The sequence below is a fragment of the Hipposideros armiger genome, unplaced genomic scaffold (genome assembly GCF_001890085.2).
Source record: "Hipposideros armiger isolate ML-2016 unplaced genomic scaffold, ASM189008v1 scaffold_131, whole genome shotgun sequence".
In the NCBI taxonomy this organism is placed as follows: Eukaryota; Metazoa; Chordata; class Mammalia; order Chiroptera; family Hipposideridae; genus Hipposideros; species Hipposideros armiger.
In genome coordinates, this window is record NW_017731481.1 from 491,264 (window position 1) to 508,271 (window position 17,008).

Below are 17,008 nucleotides of genomic sequence, written 5' to 3' on the forward strand. Positions count from 1 at the left end.
GAAATCATTAGCATATACAAAAATAATTTGATTTCAAAATACCACACTTGGTCACTGAGTTGGCCACCAGAAGGATGCCTATCTTGCTCTTCGTTGGTGGTCTTAGAGTCAGAACTTTCAGTTTAAGTAGAAAATGTGCTGAGAGTTCTCAAAACAGTAAGGATGGAAAAGGGGAATTCATTCTTGTGTATAGTTATTTCACTTTTTTCTTTAACTAAAAATACATAAATTTACCAGCCAAATATACTCCATTGTATATTACTTCAACTTTCTGAAGTTGAATCAGCCCTTATTCATCCTAGTGCCCATCTGTGGAATGAGGGAACTTAAGCCTGGACTTCAAACAACCGCAATTGATGTGGAAGTTTGGCACATGACAATACTCATAGTTTGACTGTTTTTTCAGAAACAGTGTAACCTGTTAATAATGATAGTTAGAGCTGAAGGGACAGGTAAAATTAGATTTTTTTCCCCCTTTACTCATATAATTTGAAGATTATACAATGTGGTTTTTAAAGGTCAGAATAAATTGCTAATTAAGTTGAGGCATTTGAAATTAGCAAATAAAACTGCTACTTAGAATAGTGACTAAGGAGTAATTAATCATACGGGGAAAAAAACGGCAGTGAAGTAGAGCCAGCAGTAAAATTATTTTTTTAACTAGTTGCCATAGAGCCTTCCCATGCCAGTACTAAGAAGCTGTTAGATATTAATTTCTTTCCTTTCTCTTTAAGTTGCATCTTAAAAAAACCAAACAGTGTTCAACAGTTTTCTAGGAAGACACAAATCAAGACAGGCATTCATCTGCACAACCCCTCTTGCAGGTACTCAGAAATATATGGACTAGCTATGACTCTCCCCTCTTTTACTCAACATGTGGAGGAATGAAGGGTTACATTATCATAGGCATAATCTTAAACCCACTCTAATTAATTCTTAAATATAAATCATGGACACTTGTTGGCATTTTAACTATTGTAATACAAAACTACTTAACACACTCTTTAAAACCAATGTTGGCACCCCCCCCCACCCCTCCACCACCACCACCACCTTTAAGAATGCCTGCTTTAAAACCTGCTTAAGAAAACATTTTGGTTTTGCTTCTAGAATTCTAGGTGCTTTTTATTTCCTTACGTGCTACACTTGCCAGACTTGAGTTTGATGCTCTCAGTCCATGCTGAGATGCTCAGGATTTCATCACATCAAGATATTTGTATATTACATTTAAAGCCAAATGTATCAACATAAATGTTACAATGAAATACCCAGAGAGTTAACTCGACATGCATATCTTAAACCAGAAAACAAAGGCCGCATTTATGTAGAGGTTTATATTTTTAAGCAGTTGACATTTATTGATTAGGCAATCGACACCACAAACCTATGAGGTAGTTTAGCATGAATTAATTAATTAAGAAGCAGAAAAAGAAAAGATCTGTCCTCACAATAATATGTTGATCAGATCCTTCTCATTCTGGTCACAAAAGAACAACAATCAATTCTTTGTACAAGCTGGTCAAATGAGCAATGAATATTTAGCTTGGATGGAATGTAGAGAGAATAGTTATTTTATTACCTGACAGTCTAAAAAGGTTATTTCTTTATTGGAGTTCTAATATGCTGTGCTCTCAGTGATCTGTCAGAAATACTTCACTTAAAGATCAACTATGGAAGAGGTGCCCCCCTCATCGCACCCCCACCCCCCAACCCCCTCTGGGGCTCAAATTGCCCTATTCTCATATCATTATTAGCATTTTTCATCTATCTCATATTTTTTGTCTGTTGTTCTGATTGGTCTAATAAATTCACTTCAATAGAAAGGTATAAAGACCCTGTCAGCTCCAATTTATGTTTATATGTCATCTAAGAGGCAGATGGAAAAAAATCCTATTGGTCTTTGTAGCCAGATAATTGCAGATGAGAGCTTTATTACAACTTTCATCAGTGAGAGGGATCACTGTGGTCCTCACCACTTAACAGATTGCTTTATGATCATATTTATGAGTGCACTTGGTGGTGAAGACTATGTATAATGAAAGCGCATTAACTTGGGTTTCACTACCACGGCATTTGTGGCCACTGGCACAAGTGCTAGCCTGAACCTTACCTCTGTACTTAGAGAGGAAAAACTCTTGGCAAAATAAGTGAATTGCAAGACTAGGAGTATTTTATCTCTATAAGAAATCATAGACTATTTCAACCCCTTAGCAGGTATCCTTTTAAATATAAAAAATTTACTCTAATATATGGACACTGTTAAGCTTGTGTTACGTTAATTTTGAATCATTTCTCCCTCACTGGAGCAAAACTTCGAAAGGGCAGTAGTTGGTTAGTGTATTTGACATTACCACAAGTATTCTGGAACCGTGAAAGTACTTTAGATCTTGATAATTTGGGTAGTCCCACTTTTTCAAATAGATAGGGTTCTCCCTTAGTTCTCCTAAATTGAGATTTTACAGGCAGCCCTGGAATTGTCCTCATCTCTTCCGGAATCTCTGCTATAGTCAGGTGGCCCTACCAGAACAGCGCCACAAAGGTCAGGTCTGCGTGGGCCACTCCTTCTCCAGAATTAATTTTGCTGTTTGAAAATATTTACTTTATAGCTCACTCCCATTCATTCACAATGAAACTGGGAAGTAACATGTGACCTAATTAAACAAATATAACCATTTTAAAAAAAAACAACAAAAAACAAAAACGACAACAAACAGCTAGCTTTCCAAACAGGGATGTTTCCATTTATATGACTTCCCCAAATTTAAATAACATTCATAGGCTCTTCTTGTTTAAAGCTGAATATGTCACCGCCATGGTACACTGGAATGACAATTTCCCTTACCTGCATGGGCAAAAATAAGTAAAGAAATTTGAAAACAAACAAAACCTCTGACAAGGTATTCACTTTCACTTGACAGGTTGCCAAAGAGCAATGGTACTCAGATGAGGAATTCTGAAATAATAGGATTATTATATCTGGAAGCTTATCTATAAAAGGTTGGCATAGCCTCTCTGTAAAGCAAAAGAGATCTGTGTTCAAGGGCTCATCTATACTATATTAGGTTTTTTAAAAAACAAACAAACAAAAAAAACCTGAGGGCATGAGCTCACTCACTAAACACAGAAACAAAGACTTTTTAGAAAAAAACTTGAACAGTGCTTGTTTTACAGCAGAATTGACAAACAAAGCCTTATTTTACACATTTGAACTAAAGTCATCATTGGAGGTTTGTAACTCGGTTATGTGCTTTCCCAAAACAGCAAAATAGATTCCTTTCCATCAACTCCTCCTTCCTTTCCACACAACAGCACGTGGCTGGTGTGGTGGCTTCTCTCTGCAGGCACAGAAGCTGGCCACCCTGGTCCCTCCTGAGTGGGCTCTCTTCAAGGGGATGGTGCCAACTTCTAAACACCTTAATAACAACACTGTGCATGTCTAAGTCATTTTATTTATTGCTCACTGAGTTGTAACCATTTCAGCTCTCTGTGGAAAAACAATAGACCAGAAAACCCTGACAGCAGGAGATCAATTGCCTGTGGTCACAATGTACAAAGGGCAACCTCAGCTAGAGCATTGAGAAGCATCGTGAAAAGAAGGTAAATGCCTGGCTTTGCACCCAGCCCGCAGGACATCAAATCCAGTCACTACGGAGAAGAATGAAACCTAGAGAAACAGCTTTATGATTTACACTCAGAGGCGTTCCCCATCAGAGAGTCGCAGTGTTCCAGTCTGCCATACTGGCCACTGGTGTTCTTTCCAAAGTAATCGAATCTCGGTTCAGCAAGAAGACTTCGGTGAGACACAGAGGAATAGGGGACCTCACTATACCCGAGGCTTCATTCTTCAGAATTGACTCACTGGTTTCCAAATCATCAGTGCCCCACACGAAAGCCCACAAGTCAGGCCAACTTCATAGGAAACATTCATTTATTTTTCTCTCATTCTGGGGTTTATAATTCTTCTTTTGGATGCCTTTGGGAAAACATTTCATCAAGGTCAACTGCTGTGAAGACGTTTTTGCCTAAGAGGATCATCATGCAGGCAAACTAATTCTTTTTCTAAGCTATTATTTTGGCAGCTTGCGAAGAGGACTCGGCTTAACTTTGAGAAGCTGTACTTTGAATGATCAGAAAAAAAAGATGAGGATCCTTCCATTTGCCCTCTTCATTCTCATTGTTCAGACGGCAAGCCTGGCTCACATTTTTGAAGGTGAAATCAGACAGACCAGTACTCGTGTACCTTATATATCTTCTACTAAGAGTGATTCTGGCTCTGTTCATGTTGCCACAGCCATGTTCAACCATGATGAAAAAAATGTTTGTTTCTTGGTTAGAGGTGGTTTACATCTCAGTCATCAAGGATTTAATAGAATAATTTTATATGTTAAAGAAATGTAGAATGAACCAGAGGTTTAGATGTTTCCACTGTCTTTAAGTTTGAATGTTGTTCCCACTGTTTGCTATAGGGTTATATTTTAGAACATGTGCTAAATGTATTATCAGGAAAGAATTTAAAAATCCAAACATTATAACTTACCACAAAATTTAAAATAAAAAAAAAAAGAAAGAAAGGAAGCTCATTTATTCTCCAAAACTAAGATTAGTCATATGTTAATCTGTGAATCCTCATAAGAAATGTTCATTGTTCAAGAAAGAATCCTCCTCTGGTGGTTGATAAGCAATTCTCCAGGGCAGAGAAACTGACATTTGTTCTCATCTCTTGATTGATGTTTTCACTACTTATTCTTCAGGCTATAAGACAGAAGGGAACACAGTCTTACCTTCTTTCATAATTACATATCCCAATATGTCTCTCTCTCTCTCTCTCTCTCTCTCTCTCTCTCTCTCTCTCTCTCTCTCTCTCTCTCTCTCCTTTTCTCTCTCAATCTCTCCCCACCCACATCACTTTACCCATCAAATTAAAGTTGAATTTAGATGATAAATCTTTCAACTCTAAATAATCTGTGTATAGAATAACTCAATTACCAATGTCATCTTTATGTATATAGAAGAAAATATATATCTTTACACTGTCAATCTAGGCACTACATTTATTCTGAAAGTTTTAAAAATGAAAATAATAAATTGATTTTTAGTTATGGCACACTGCATATATTCATCTCTAAGTTTCGGGTAGAAGCCTCCTGTTAGGAGGGGAGAGCAACATTATAGCATTTTGATTTCAAATTATTATAGACCTCATTCTCAATTTATTCAGAATTTTCTGTTAGATAAATAGGAAAACTAGTTTCTGGTTGTACTCTCAAAAATATTGATTTAAATCAAATAGATAACTAATTTTTAAAAGGTTTTTAGTTTGTTTTTCTTTATGGTAAGCAGATATCACCATATACTGCATGCCTAGTATGTGTCAAGAACTTCACATTTATTTCACATGATAATTTAATCCCCCAAGCCACCTTAAATGTCAATATTATTTCTCCCCATTTTAAAGGCGAGAACACAGGCTTAAACTGGTTATATCAATGGCACAAGGTCATAAGGCTTCTGAGGGGTAAGAGTTGAACACTGGGAAAGATCAGAAACAGAAGGAAAAAGAACTGGTGGACATTATGTACAGGAGATTTCTCTCATGCTATTGAAGACATTTTCTGGCTGCATTCAGGCTGCTGCCAAAACAGTATTTTCTAACAGTTGCCTATGAACCCTAAAGCTACATTTTAGAGAGGAGTGGGGGAGCAGGTAAGAACCTTTGCATAGACTTTTTTATTTCACATCACTAAGATCTAAATATCTTAGTGGAAACTGATAAATAAAAATTCACTAGCTACAATGGAAAATTTTATCTTTTTCCTAGAAGCACACAGTGTATCTTGAAATTTTATTTAAAAAAAAAGCTGAATAGATCATAAGAATGGAATATCCAAGTAGATCCAAATAAGAATTTGAATATTATTTGTATAATGCAGAAAAAAAGAAAATGGAGACTACATGCATTTTTCGTGTTCTGTAAAAATAGCTGTGAAATTTTGCTTTGGAATGGACCTGGTAACCACAACAACTTTTAAATAGTTATAAAAAGTAAAATCCTGTTTTTGAATATTTACTTTCTGCTACCGTCTGGTCATAACTTAAGGAAATTCTGTAGTTGTTGCCATCTTCATGAATTCATGTGACATCAAGGTCGGAAGTTCTCACTAAGCAAACAAATACGATCTCATTTTTATAAACTGCAAAGATGAACAGTTTTAAAATTAAAATGAGTTTGAAGTGCAGCATTCGTATGTCATAGTTGAAGACCAAACATATCCACAACTGAGCAATCTTCAGTCATGATTACATCATTAAAGGAAACCAGAAAAGAGTTCTTTTTTTTAACTTATTGTAAAAGTAGTATATTAAGAACTTAATCCCATAATGTGAAAGAATATCACACTTTTCCTTTATAGTCAGAATAATTATTCAGATCCTTTCTGAACACACAGAAGTAATGACAAATTAAAATGCTTTTCAGTTTCATATAGCTTTTATAATTATTCATCTGCTACTGTTATTATTGCTGGAAGGGCTCCTTCATATTATAGTCTGCAACCCATTTGATACAAAAGAAGATGGAAATTTTTGCTATTAATAAATATGCAGCCTTCTAATCCAAGGAAAAAATTCTTTTTCATCTGAGAGATAAGCTGCATAATTTATATATTTTCAGAAATTTCTTTAAATAGAAAATTGAAGAAAGACATAGGGAAAAAAAGAATTCATTACATCATTTCCATTTGTGGTGAAGAACAGTCTTTGTTCTCAGAGTCAGAAATTTGATTTGAGTTGAAGAGACAATTTCCATTGCACGGTACACATACCAAGGATACTCATAGAACTCACTTTATTTTCAACATACATCATCATAAAAATGAGGACAACACAGCCTCCATTTCACTTTCTAAAATAACTAAATAAATAACAGTCATGGAAGGCTACTAGCGAGTTTTCTTGGGGTCTTGGAATGCGGTTAGAAAAAGTTAAAACTATTTGGAATGGGTACCTCTATCTTCCAAAAGGAGAAATTTCCATGCCAGCGAACTGTGGGGCTCCATCTAACTTCTCCAGCTCATCGGAGCTCCTGCCACACAGTAATCACCTAGCATGGTGGGTCTTGCATTCCAAGACTCCAAGCCAGATGAGAATCATGTTTGCAGGACCAGTTAGATAAAAAATGCTTCTTTCTCTGCATCATCCTTTTCCCATTCTGACCTGGGAGGTTCAGAGGGGGCAACGTTCTAAACTGGGTATGAGATAGTCGTCTCATGTCGACTGGTAAGAAATTCTTAATACCTGAAAAGGAATCTTAAATATTGAAATGTAACTGTTCTTACCCTAAAAAATGGCCGGAAATGTATGTAGTCTTTGTGCAACATTATCAAGATGGGGGAGAGAGGTGGGGAAAGCATTCTGACCAAGTGTGTTTGAAGGTGGCACCTATAAGCAAAACTTACTGATTCATTTGCCCCATGCTAAATTTAAACTGTTTCATACACCAATTAAAAAACAAACCAGAACATCCTCAGCCATTATCAAGCCTAGTTCCTGATAGCCAGGGAGCAAGTTTACTGTGACATTAAAAATGACATCATGGCCATGGCTCATACGAAATGATACGGCCAGAATTTGTTAGATGAGGAAGAGTTATGTCCCAGACATTTTCCACAAACATGTTGCTGAACAGTCATGCCTTTGCACTTGACTTGTTCAACCTACTGATTGAGGTATGCCATGAATGACATCCAGGGACTTGTCACCTTTGCTCAATTTATTAAGATAGTACAATATGAAATAAAACTAAATTAAATTTCCAAAATCGAACATCTCCCATTTTTTTTCTTTTCCTGCATTCCCTAGCTTGGCAAATAAGAACTTAGGGCAGAAATTCAGGGTTTTCCTAGGTGTGTTGTTTTCTCCCTCACTCCATAAACAATCAACCACAGATCTCACTGGCTTCCTATTTCACTCTTAAATATGTCATTTCCTCTGCTTCGCCTGGCCATGCCCTATTCCAGGCCCTTGACATTCCACAGGTCTTCTATTTGGCATCTTTGCAACCAGCTCTGTTGCTTAATCACACTGATGCTGTAGTGCTCTAGGTTCCCATCACCCACTGCAGAAAAGTATACCACACTGAGGTCATTTGTGATGTGACCACTGCCTTTTCCTTCAGCTCCATCTTATTGTCAATCATGCCCCCCATAATCACTCTACACTCTGATCACAGAGATGACGAGGTTTTGCCACACTCTCACATGCTTTCTAAGGTTTGCACGGGCTCTTCCTTCTGCCTGGGAACTCATCCCCTACCCTTTTACTTGCCCAGCTTTTCACATTCCTCTCAATGGAAGCATGCTTCCTTAGGATATCCTTTCCTAAACTTACCCTGGCCTAACAAAAAGTATTTGGAATATTTTAAGCAGCTACGTGGAAGTAGAGAACAAAACCTCAAGAACATGCCCAAGCTACAGGAAGTGATCAGGAAACTGGTATGTTTAAGGCAAGGGGTGAATGAGTTTTGCTTCTGAGAAGGATGAATGGCAGGGGAATAGGGAGGGTTTGGGAAGAAAGGGAAGAAGAGAAAGAGACTGTGGGAGCTGGGGATGAGGCATGGAGGGAGTGGAACCAGAAGGGTGGCTTTGTTCTGTGCATGATGCTATCTCTGGATGACGCCTAAATCTCTGAGAGTTGTCTGAACAAATGCAATACTTGCAAAATGTTACTAGTGGAAGTCTATGTAGTCTGATTGATAAGAGGAGAGCGTGTAGCACTCAAAGTTATAGGGGGAGAAAGATGCAGAAAGACCACAAGGCATGGGGAGTTAAAAAACATAGACAGGGTTTTGGATCCCAACAGACTGTTAAAAACTTTGTTGGGTAGCCAATCTAAGATGACTGAAGTGTGATGGGGTTCACCAACATCTCTGACATCTGGGTAACACAAGATGAATTTAGCCATATCCTTTTTGGGGAGCAAATTCCATCGATTTATAACCATTGCATAAAGAAATTATTTAAGAAAATTCAGGTAATTCAAAGAAAAGTCAGATACGATGAACATTCAAGAAACTGTGATTATTTAAAAGGATAGAATATTTTAAATAAATGCAGCTCTATCACTTCCTAATACACAGAGTTGTGAAATAGACAAGAGCAATTTATAATTAACTTACCAAAACACCTAAGAAAACAAGCCTCCTCTGATTATATAGAATTTGCATTGTTTATATGCAAATTAATGCTCCCGATGTGCTTGCTAACAATTTATTCCTTTAAGAAGGCAAACATTCTCTTTATAATCTTGTTTACACTATTCATTTGCTTTGCGAAACATTTTTCATAAAAATCGCAAAATAATGAAATGTTAGAGGCAGAAGGGACCCCAGGGATCACAGGGAAATTCAAAGTCCTCATTTCACAGAAGAGGAACTTGACACATCAATATACCCTCATCATTCCTGATGCCTGCACCCTCACTCCCGGAGCCCCCTTATTTGGGGGCCTCCATTCCTCCTACGTTGGGGGTTCCAGGCACACCTGAGGCAGATGCAAACAGACCAAGGAACCTGCAAAGTGCTAGGCTCTGGGGCATCACCAGGGCTCACCTAGACTGATGCAGGAGAGCCCAGTACCCTGTTTCATTCGCTTATAGAACTGGAGGCCTGGCTAATCCCTGTTTGTTTCTAAGCTCAGCTCCTACTTTGTCTCTTGCAGGAAATCTTTCCTGACTCCCTCTTCCCCCTACCCTGTCCTAGCCAGGGGCCCACCCTAAGTGCTTCCTTTTATTGTTCCTCTAACCACATCATAATGCCATCTTTTGTTTGCTGTCTGTCTCCCCTTCATAGCAGCCTGTGTCTTTGTGGTTTCAATGCTTGGATATGGCCTGACACAGAATCATTGCATCACCTTCCCCAAATACAATAAATACATGAGGAAAACTAGAGAGGAAATCTATTGCCATATTAGGAAGAAGCCCATTTCCCAGGTTCTCACAGTCCTCATTTCCTATCTTATCCTGGGCATGTTCCCTCCCATCCTGAATCTTCAGAGAAGAAATATAATTAAGTTATCAAAACATCTCTCTCTCTAATTATCTTCTACTATTTTTCTAATAGATTCAAAGGGCTTATGATATAAAGTTAGAAAACTTGGTTTTAAACTTCAACACCAATTGTTACTATAGTTGGATATTCCTGTAGAATATTTTAAATGTTATTTAGTCTCCGTTTATCCATGTGTAAAACAAAAACAACAATATCTTCTACAAAGGAGTGTCATGAGAATTAATGAGATAATATACATGAATGTGTCCAGTAATAACTAAAAATTTAGAGACTCTTGTGTCCTTATCCTTGTTCTTAATGAATTGAAAAAAAAATTTCTGATGTAGTTGTTAAATAATAAAATAATTTATCTAGTTTTTTACCCAATTCTTAGGAGGTCCTAAGCCCTTGGCATTTCCCCATTGATAGGAGTGTCTTTGCTCTTCATGGTGAGCCCTCAGGGTTTACAATGAGGTGACTCATGGTGGGTTCCTATATAATTTTAGGACAGAACTGGCCAGGCTGGAAAGACCAATCATGTAATTAGAGGATTGAGGCTTAAGCCAAATGATATTAGCCCAACATCTAGGGAGGGGAGGACGGCTGGAGATTGAGTTCAGTCACTTGGCCAATGATTGAATTGTTCAGGCCTAAGTAACAAAACCCCGATAACAACTGGACACTGAAGCTCAGTGAAGCTTCCTGCTTGGTGAACACATCAGTGTGCTGGGAGGGTGAGTGGTGCTTCCTGATTCCACAAGGAGAGGGCACAGAAACCCTCTGAGGCCTCACCCTACGTGTCTTGTTCGGTCCTGATTTCTATCCTTTATAATAAAACTGGAATCATAAGCCTAGTGCTATCCGGAGTGTTATGATTCCTTTTCATGAACTCCCGAACCTGAGGAGGGAGTGGGAAACCTGGAATTTGTAGCCACTTGGTTAAAAAGTGTAGACAGCCTGGATCCCCAGAGCTTGCAGCTGGTGTCTGAAGTGAGGGTGGTCTCGTGGAAGACTGTGTCCTTGCCATTTAACGTCTTTGCCAACTCCAGGCAGTTAGTGCCAAGATGCATTGCGTTATTGCAGTAGCAAACCTATCTGACGCTGCTTCTGTGTGTTAGTGGACAGAGGCCAACCCCACTTCCGTGTGGGGCAGGCACTGAGCGGGTTCAAGGTGCTAGACCAGGAACTTTTCTGCAGAGGAGCATGTGGCAGACGCAGTCAGTAATTGTCGGAGAGTGAGCTCTACCATCAAATGTTGGATCTCAGGTCTTGGCTATGACACGTACTAGCTCGGTGGCCTTTACCTCTGTTTCCTGAGTCATACAATGGGGATGATATAATAATAGCACAGACTTCAAAGGGCTGCTATGAGATTAAATGAGTTAATTCATGAAAGTACTATTATATACTTCATATATATGGAGCAACAAATAAAAGTTGTCTTTTATCATTCTTAGCATTAGGATTATTGACTCTGCGATACGGGCCCCTGTGTTAGGTAAAGTCAATTATCATGTCTATTACCCTGGCTGGCCTGCTGGTGATAAAAATAGGACTAACATGATAATGCAATTTTTATAACAAATTATTTAACAATTATCGTATTATTATCAAATCTCCAAAATATTACGTGATGGAACAAGTGAACTCAGAAACAGCATTCATTTAGGATCTATGATTGGATTTACCACTAAACGGCTACATACAGTACAAGTATCATTTCACTTCCCCAAGCCTCAGTTTCCTTATCTAGTCAACGAAGAAAAAGACCAAGTCATTCTCTAAGTCCCTTCACCTCTGACATGCTGAATACCCTGTGGCCGGCCCAATGTCACTGCAACAGAGATAAACTCAATCTTTTAAGTCATTCAATTCCAAATTCAGCAGGTTTCTGTCAGCCCCATCTAAGTTATCACAAACTCTAAAATAACAAATCCAAAGCTAGAGGAGATTTTATACTAACTTTCTTTTTTTTGTTTTCTTTTTTCCTTCAGGCTTAGAGTTCTTTTGGTAACAAGCACCAGCTACAAACACAGCCAAACCTTTCAGCAGATGTCCAATCCACTATTGAAAGCTATCAGCACATTTTTCAAACAGAGCCAAACTCTATCTTAATAATGTGTTAACAGGTCAAGGAAAGGATCGAGAAAGCCAGCATGTGCTCGTGGGGAATTTCTGGAGACCGTGGTCTGGTGCGGCATCTTTCGGGGCATCTAAGGCTGGACCAAACAAAAGATGTACTACAAAGGGCAGCGGTGTCTGCAGTGTCTATGGTAGGCAGATTCAATAATGTGGAGACAAATCAGTCACATTTAAGAACCATCTTAGTAAAAATCCACCGTGATCTCCCATTCTAAATAACTATACCCTCCATATTGTCCCATTAGGACATCTACAATGTAGAGTGGGGTACACTAGTGTGGAGTCTGCAATCCTGGTGCCAGTTGACACCATTTGAGTCCTGTAATTAGTAGCAAGTGACTTTTTACCTCTCTGAACCCCAATTCCTTAATCTCTAATTTGGGGATAAACTATCTGCTTCATAGGAGTTTTGTGAGGAATAAATGGGTTGATGAAACCCTTTGTAAATGGTAAAACTGGTGGTAAAGATATTCAAATGTAAACCATTTGCATGATAGCTTTATATAACCACATGACATCATTAATCTTTAGAGACTTTTATATGTTTTAATGGAGATAATGTAGTGGGAATAACATATTAGCAAAGTGTAGCATTATCAGTGGTTTGTTTATATGATGAATCTCTATCACCATGGACTGTCAAGTGCCCAAGGGCTTGACTCTAATATACTTAAGGTATAAGATATTTGTCAGGCGGTGGGGGGTAGGGGTGAAAGGGTGGGGTGGGGGGATGCTGAAAACTTTGGCCTAAGCAGTCAGTAACTGCGAAGGGCAATGAAGCCTGTGGTGGAAAGGACACGGGGAGGATTTGCATTTATGTATGAGAGGGGCTTTCAAAATATATTTCCATTTCACAACTTGGTCTTAACCAGTACTAATGAAGCCGGCGATCCAGTTTAGGAGATTTTCAAGCTGTGTCGAAGGTGCCATCTTGCTTTTTATTGATGTTTATAGTAAACTGAAAGAGTGATAAACTGAAAGAAGAACTGTTAACCAAGAGTCAAGGCTTGAGGATTTTGAAAATTCTCAGCCTCTCTAGACAGCAAAAGATGCTAAAATTAAAAAAATGTTTTCCAAACACTGTCACAAACATATGTTCTAGAGATAAAGCTGAATGAGACTGCATCATCCTTGGTTAAGACTTCAAACAGGTGTCACACAGTCACATTCAAAGGGATTAAGGGTGTGCCTTGACAGGTTGTCTCAGTGGAACAATAGAGCCTCTAGGAAGTATAAGCGTTATGTTTCTGAGCCTTCAAACAGGACCCAAAACTAGAACAAGGCTTTTCTAAAAGAATGTGGATGTGATTTTTTTTGAGTGCAGTGAAGCCCCATAAGATTCACAGAAATCCCAGAGTTTTTGAGAAAATGGTACCAGCAGAAACATTGTCATTTTAGACTGATAGGAGTAGAGACAGTACAAAATGAAAAGAGGCCAGTATGAAGTACAACAATTAAGTTCGTGAACTTGCCACCATGCACTTACATTGGCAGCACTGTACAAACAGCTCAGTAAGATTTCATAACCTTGGTTTATCAGTGACTCGCAGCTGTGTTCATGCTGACGTGTGGTGGTGTCTTACTGAGTGGTGTTCATTATTGTAGCATGTTTTTGTATGCCATCACAAGAATGTCTGAACTTGAATTAGAGCAATGAATAAACATTAAATTTTTTGTTAAACTTGGCAAGAATGGAAGTGAAATCAGGGACATGTTAGTCCAAGTTTATGGGGCTAATGCCATGAAGAAAACGGCAGTGTACAAATGGATTAAATGTTCTTCTGAGAGGAGAGAAAAGGTCACAGATGAAGAGAGATCAGCACAGCCAGTTACGAGCAGAACTGGTGAAAACATTGCAAAAATTCGTTGAATTGTGCGTCAAAATCGTCGGCTAACTATGAGAAGCACAGCAGACCAAGTAAATATCGATAGAGAAACAGTTAGGAAGATCTTAACTGAAAATCTTGGCATGAGAAAGATGTGTTCAAAAATAGTCCCAAAGCTGTACTCCACATCCTGTGACATATATATATATATATTCTAAATTATAGTTTGACATTCAGTATTATTCAGCTTCAGCTTCAGGTGTACGAAGGAGCTCACCGATTAACAAAAGCAAAGGAGAGTCGTAGTTTGCCAAGACCTTTTGGAGAGGCAAGACTATGTTTTGGGCTGTATTATCACTGGTGATGAAACATGGGTGCACCCATATGACCCTGAAACAAAGCATAAAAGTGCACAATGGAAGCCAGCCAGTTCTCCATGACCACAAAATTCTGTCAGTCCAAATCAAGAGTCAAAACAATGTTGGTAAACTTTTTTTATATCAGAGGGATTATTTATTATGAATTTGTACCAATTGGACAGTTAATCAAGTTTACTGTTTGGAAGTGCTGAAAAGACAGCGTGAAAAAGTTAGGTGAATATGATCTGAACTTTTCACCAACAATTCATGGCTTTTGCATCACGACAATACATCAGCTCACACAGCACTGTCTGTGAGGGAGTTTTTAATCAGTAAACAAATAATTATATTGGAACACCCTCCCTACTCACCTGATCTGGCCCCCAATAACTTCTTTATTTACCCAAAGATAAAGAAAATGTTGAAAGGAAGACAGTTTGATGACATTCAGAACATCAAGGGTAATACGATGACAGCTCTGATGGCCATTCCAGATAAAGAGTTCCAAAATTACTTTGAAGGGTGGACTAGCTGCTGGCATTGGTGCATAGCTTCCCAAGAGGAGTACTTCAAAGGTGATCGTAGTGATATTCAGCAATGAGGTATGTAGCACTTTTTCTAGGATGAGTTCATGAACTTAATTGTCAGAACTTGTAGACCCAGGAAGGAATTCTACTTTCAGGAAGCAGGCCATGCAAAATATTTAGGTGCAAACTTGTACTAACTTTCATGAAAAAATAAGGATGACTCAGAGGGCAGACTGAGGTGAGCAGCTTCTGAAGTGGCTTCTAAAGGTCCCTGCATCCTGATATCCGTGTCCTAGTGTGATGCCATCTCCTGCAGTGTGGGCTGAATGTGGTGACTTGTTTCTAGTAAATGCAGTATGAACAGGATTCTTGCAAGATTAGGTTATAAGGCTGGGATTTCCATTTTGCTCCCACACTCTCTTTCTTGCCTTCTTGCTTACTCAGATCATTGTGAGCTGCCCATGCCCCAAAATGCCTTTATCAGGTGGTTTGTGAGAAAAAGAGACCCTCATTCCAATAAGTCACAAGGAACCAGATCCTGCCAACAACCACTGAGTGAAATGGGAGCAGATTTACCCCTAGTGCAGCCCTGGTCGAAGCCTTAGGAGAAATCCAGAGCCAGGGAATGCAGTTGCGTCATGCCTGGATTCACAACCTACAGTAACTGTGATAATAAATGCTGGTGCTCTGAGCCACTAAATTTAGGGGAAATTTGTTAAGCAACAATAGATCACTAACTGTCAATGCTATGCATTGTATGGTGTCCCATCCTACCCCTGCAATTCCTATATTGAAGTTCTAATCTCCAGTATCTCAGAATGTGACCTTATTTGGAAACAGAGCCTTTGTAGATGTAATTAGTTAAGATGAGGTCATACTGCAGTAGGGTGGGTCTCCAATCCAATGCAACCAGTGTCCTTATAAAAAAGGGGAATTTGGATACATATATATATATGTATATATATGGGAAGAACACCCTGTGAAGGTTGGAGTTATGCTGCCACAAGCCAAGGAGTTATCAGAAGTTAGGAGAGACGCCTGGAACAGATGCTTCCCTAGCGCCTTCAGAGGGAGCATGGCCCTGCTGACACCTTGATCTCGGACTTTCAGTCTCCAGAACTGTGAGGCAACAAGTTGCTGTTGATTAAGCCACTCAGATTATGGTAGTTTATTATGGTAGCCCTAGAAAACTAATAACTATTAAATGGGAGAAAAAAGTGTTATTATAGAGTACCAGGCAGGAGCAAAAGAATGATTTGATCTGATCCCGACAGTCCTCAGAAATGCTGACACCCCCTCACCAAATCTGAGGAAAAACAAACAAACAAACAAAAAACTATGTGTCTGTATTCAAATGCTATCACCATGGAGCTCTTCTGATCACAGAAGAAGTTACAGGGCCAATGCAATGAGTCACCCAAGTGGACATGCCCCTTGAATCATGACCTTGTTCACAAGCCTCAGACAGGTAAGTGGGGTAGAGTAGTTGGAGGAAAACAAAGCAGAGCAAACCCCAAGGCAGAGTAAAAAGAAAGGTCAATGGAAGGAGAATCTGTGTGTATCTCACCTCCACTGTAGAATTGTTACTTAAAAAAAAAAAAAAATTGACTCGCTTTTGTGAAAATTAATTTACAGCACTAGCTGACCTATTTAAAGAACCACAGGGTGAATCATTTTAACAAGAAAAAAATCATCTTCTAAAGTACCTCTTACATGAGGTTAGGCTCTATGGAGAAACACACTCCAGCTCAGCTCTGAATGTGACCTAGTGGTCTCCTCGGCATCAAGACCCATCAATTCTCAAACTCTGTACATATCCACTTTTAATTAACAGATAAAAAAAATTGATTATGGAAAATTCAGGGCTGAAAAACAGACACTCTGATTAAAATTCATGCTGACTGCTCTTATCCAGAGCTAGCAAGTACTGCCGGGGAAGAAAATCCTTTTTTGTTGACTTTTTTAATACTTGAGAAGAAAGGCTGAAGAAATGAATTACATTGCAATGGTTCTGGGAGGGAAGCACCCATTCCTGAGGCAGCATAATTATCTCCTTCCAGCCCCTGACCTTTACTCCTTGATGACTGACAGAGAGGGAAGGGAGAAGCGAGC

The 17,008-nt window shown here is 38.8% G+C and overlaps 1 protein-coding gene across 3 annotated transcripts in view; it reads right to left on the reverse strand.

Moving 5' to 3' along the window:
* Window positions 1-3,429: 3,429 nt before the first annotated feature.
* ZMAT4 (zinc finger matrin-type 4) overlaps window positions 3,430-17,008 on the reverse strand; it is a 378,829-nt gene continuing 365,250 nt past the window's right edge. For all 3 annotated transcript variants that reach the window (XM_019649234.1, XM_019649235.1, XM_019649236.1), the window contains one exon: window positions 3,430-4,752. In XM_019649234.1, coding sequence (XP_019504779.1) covers window positions 4,737-4,752 — 16 coding nt within the window. In that variant the 3' untranslated portion in view covers window positions 3,430-4,736. The remainder of the gene's footprint in view (window positions 4,753-17,008) is intronic.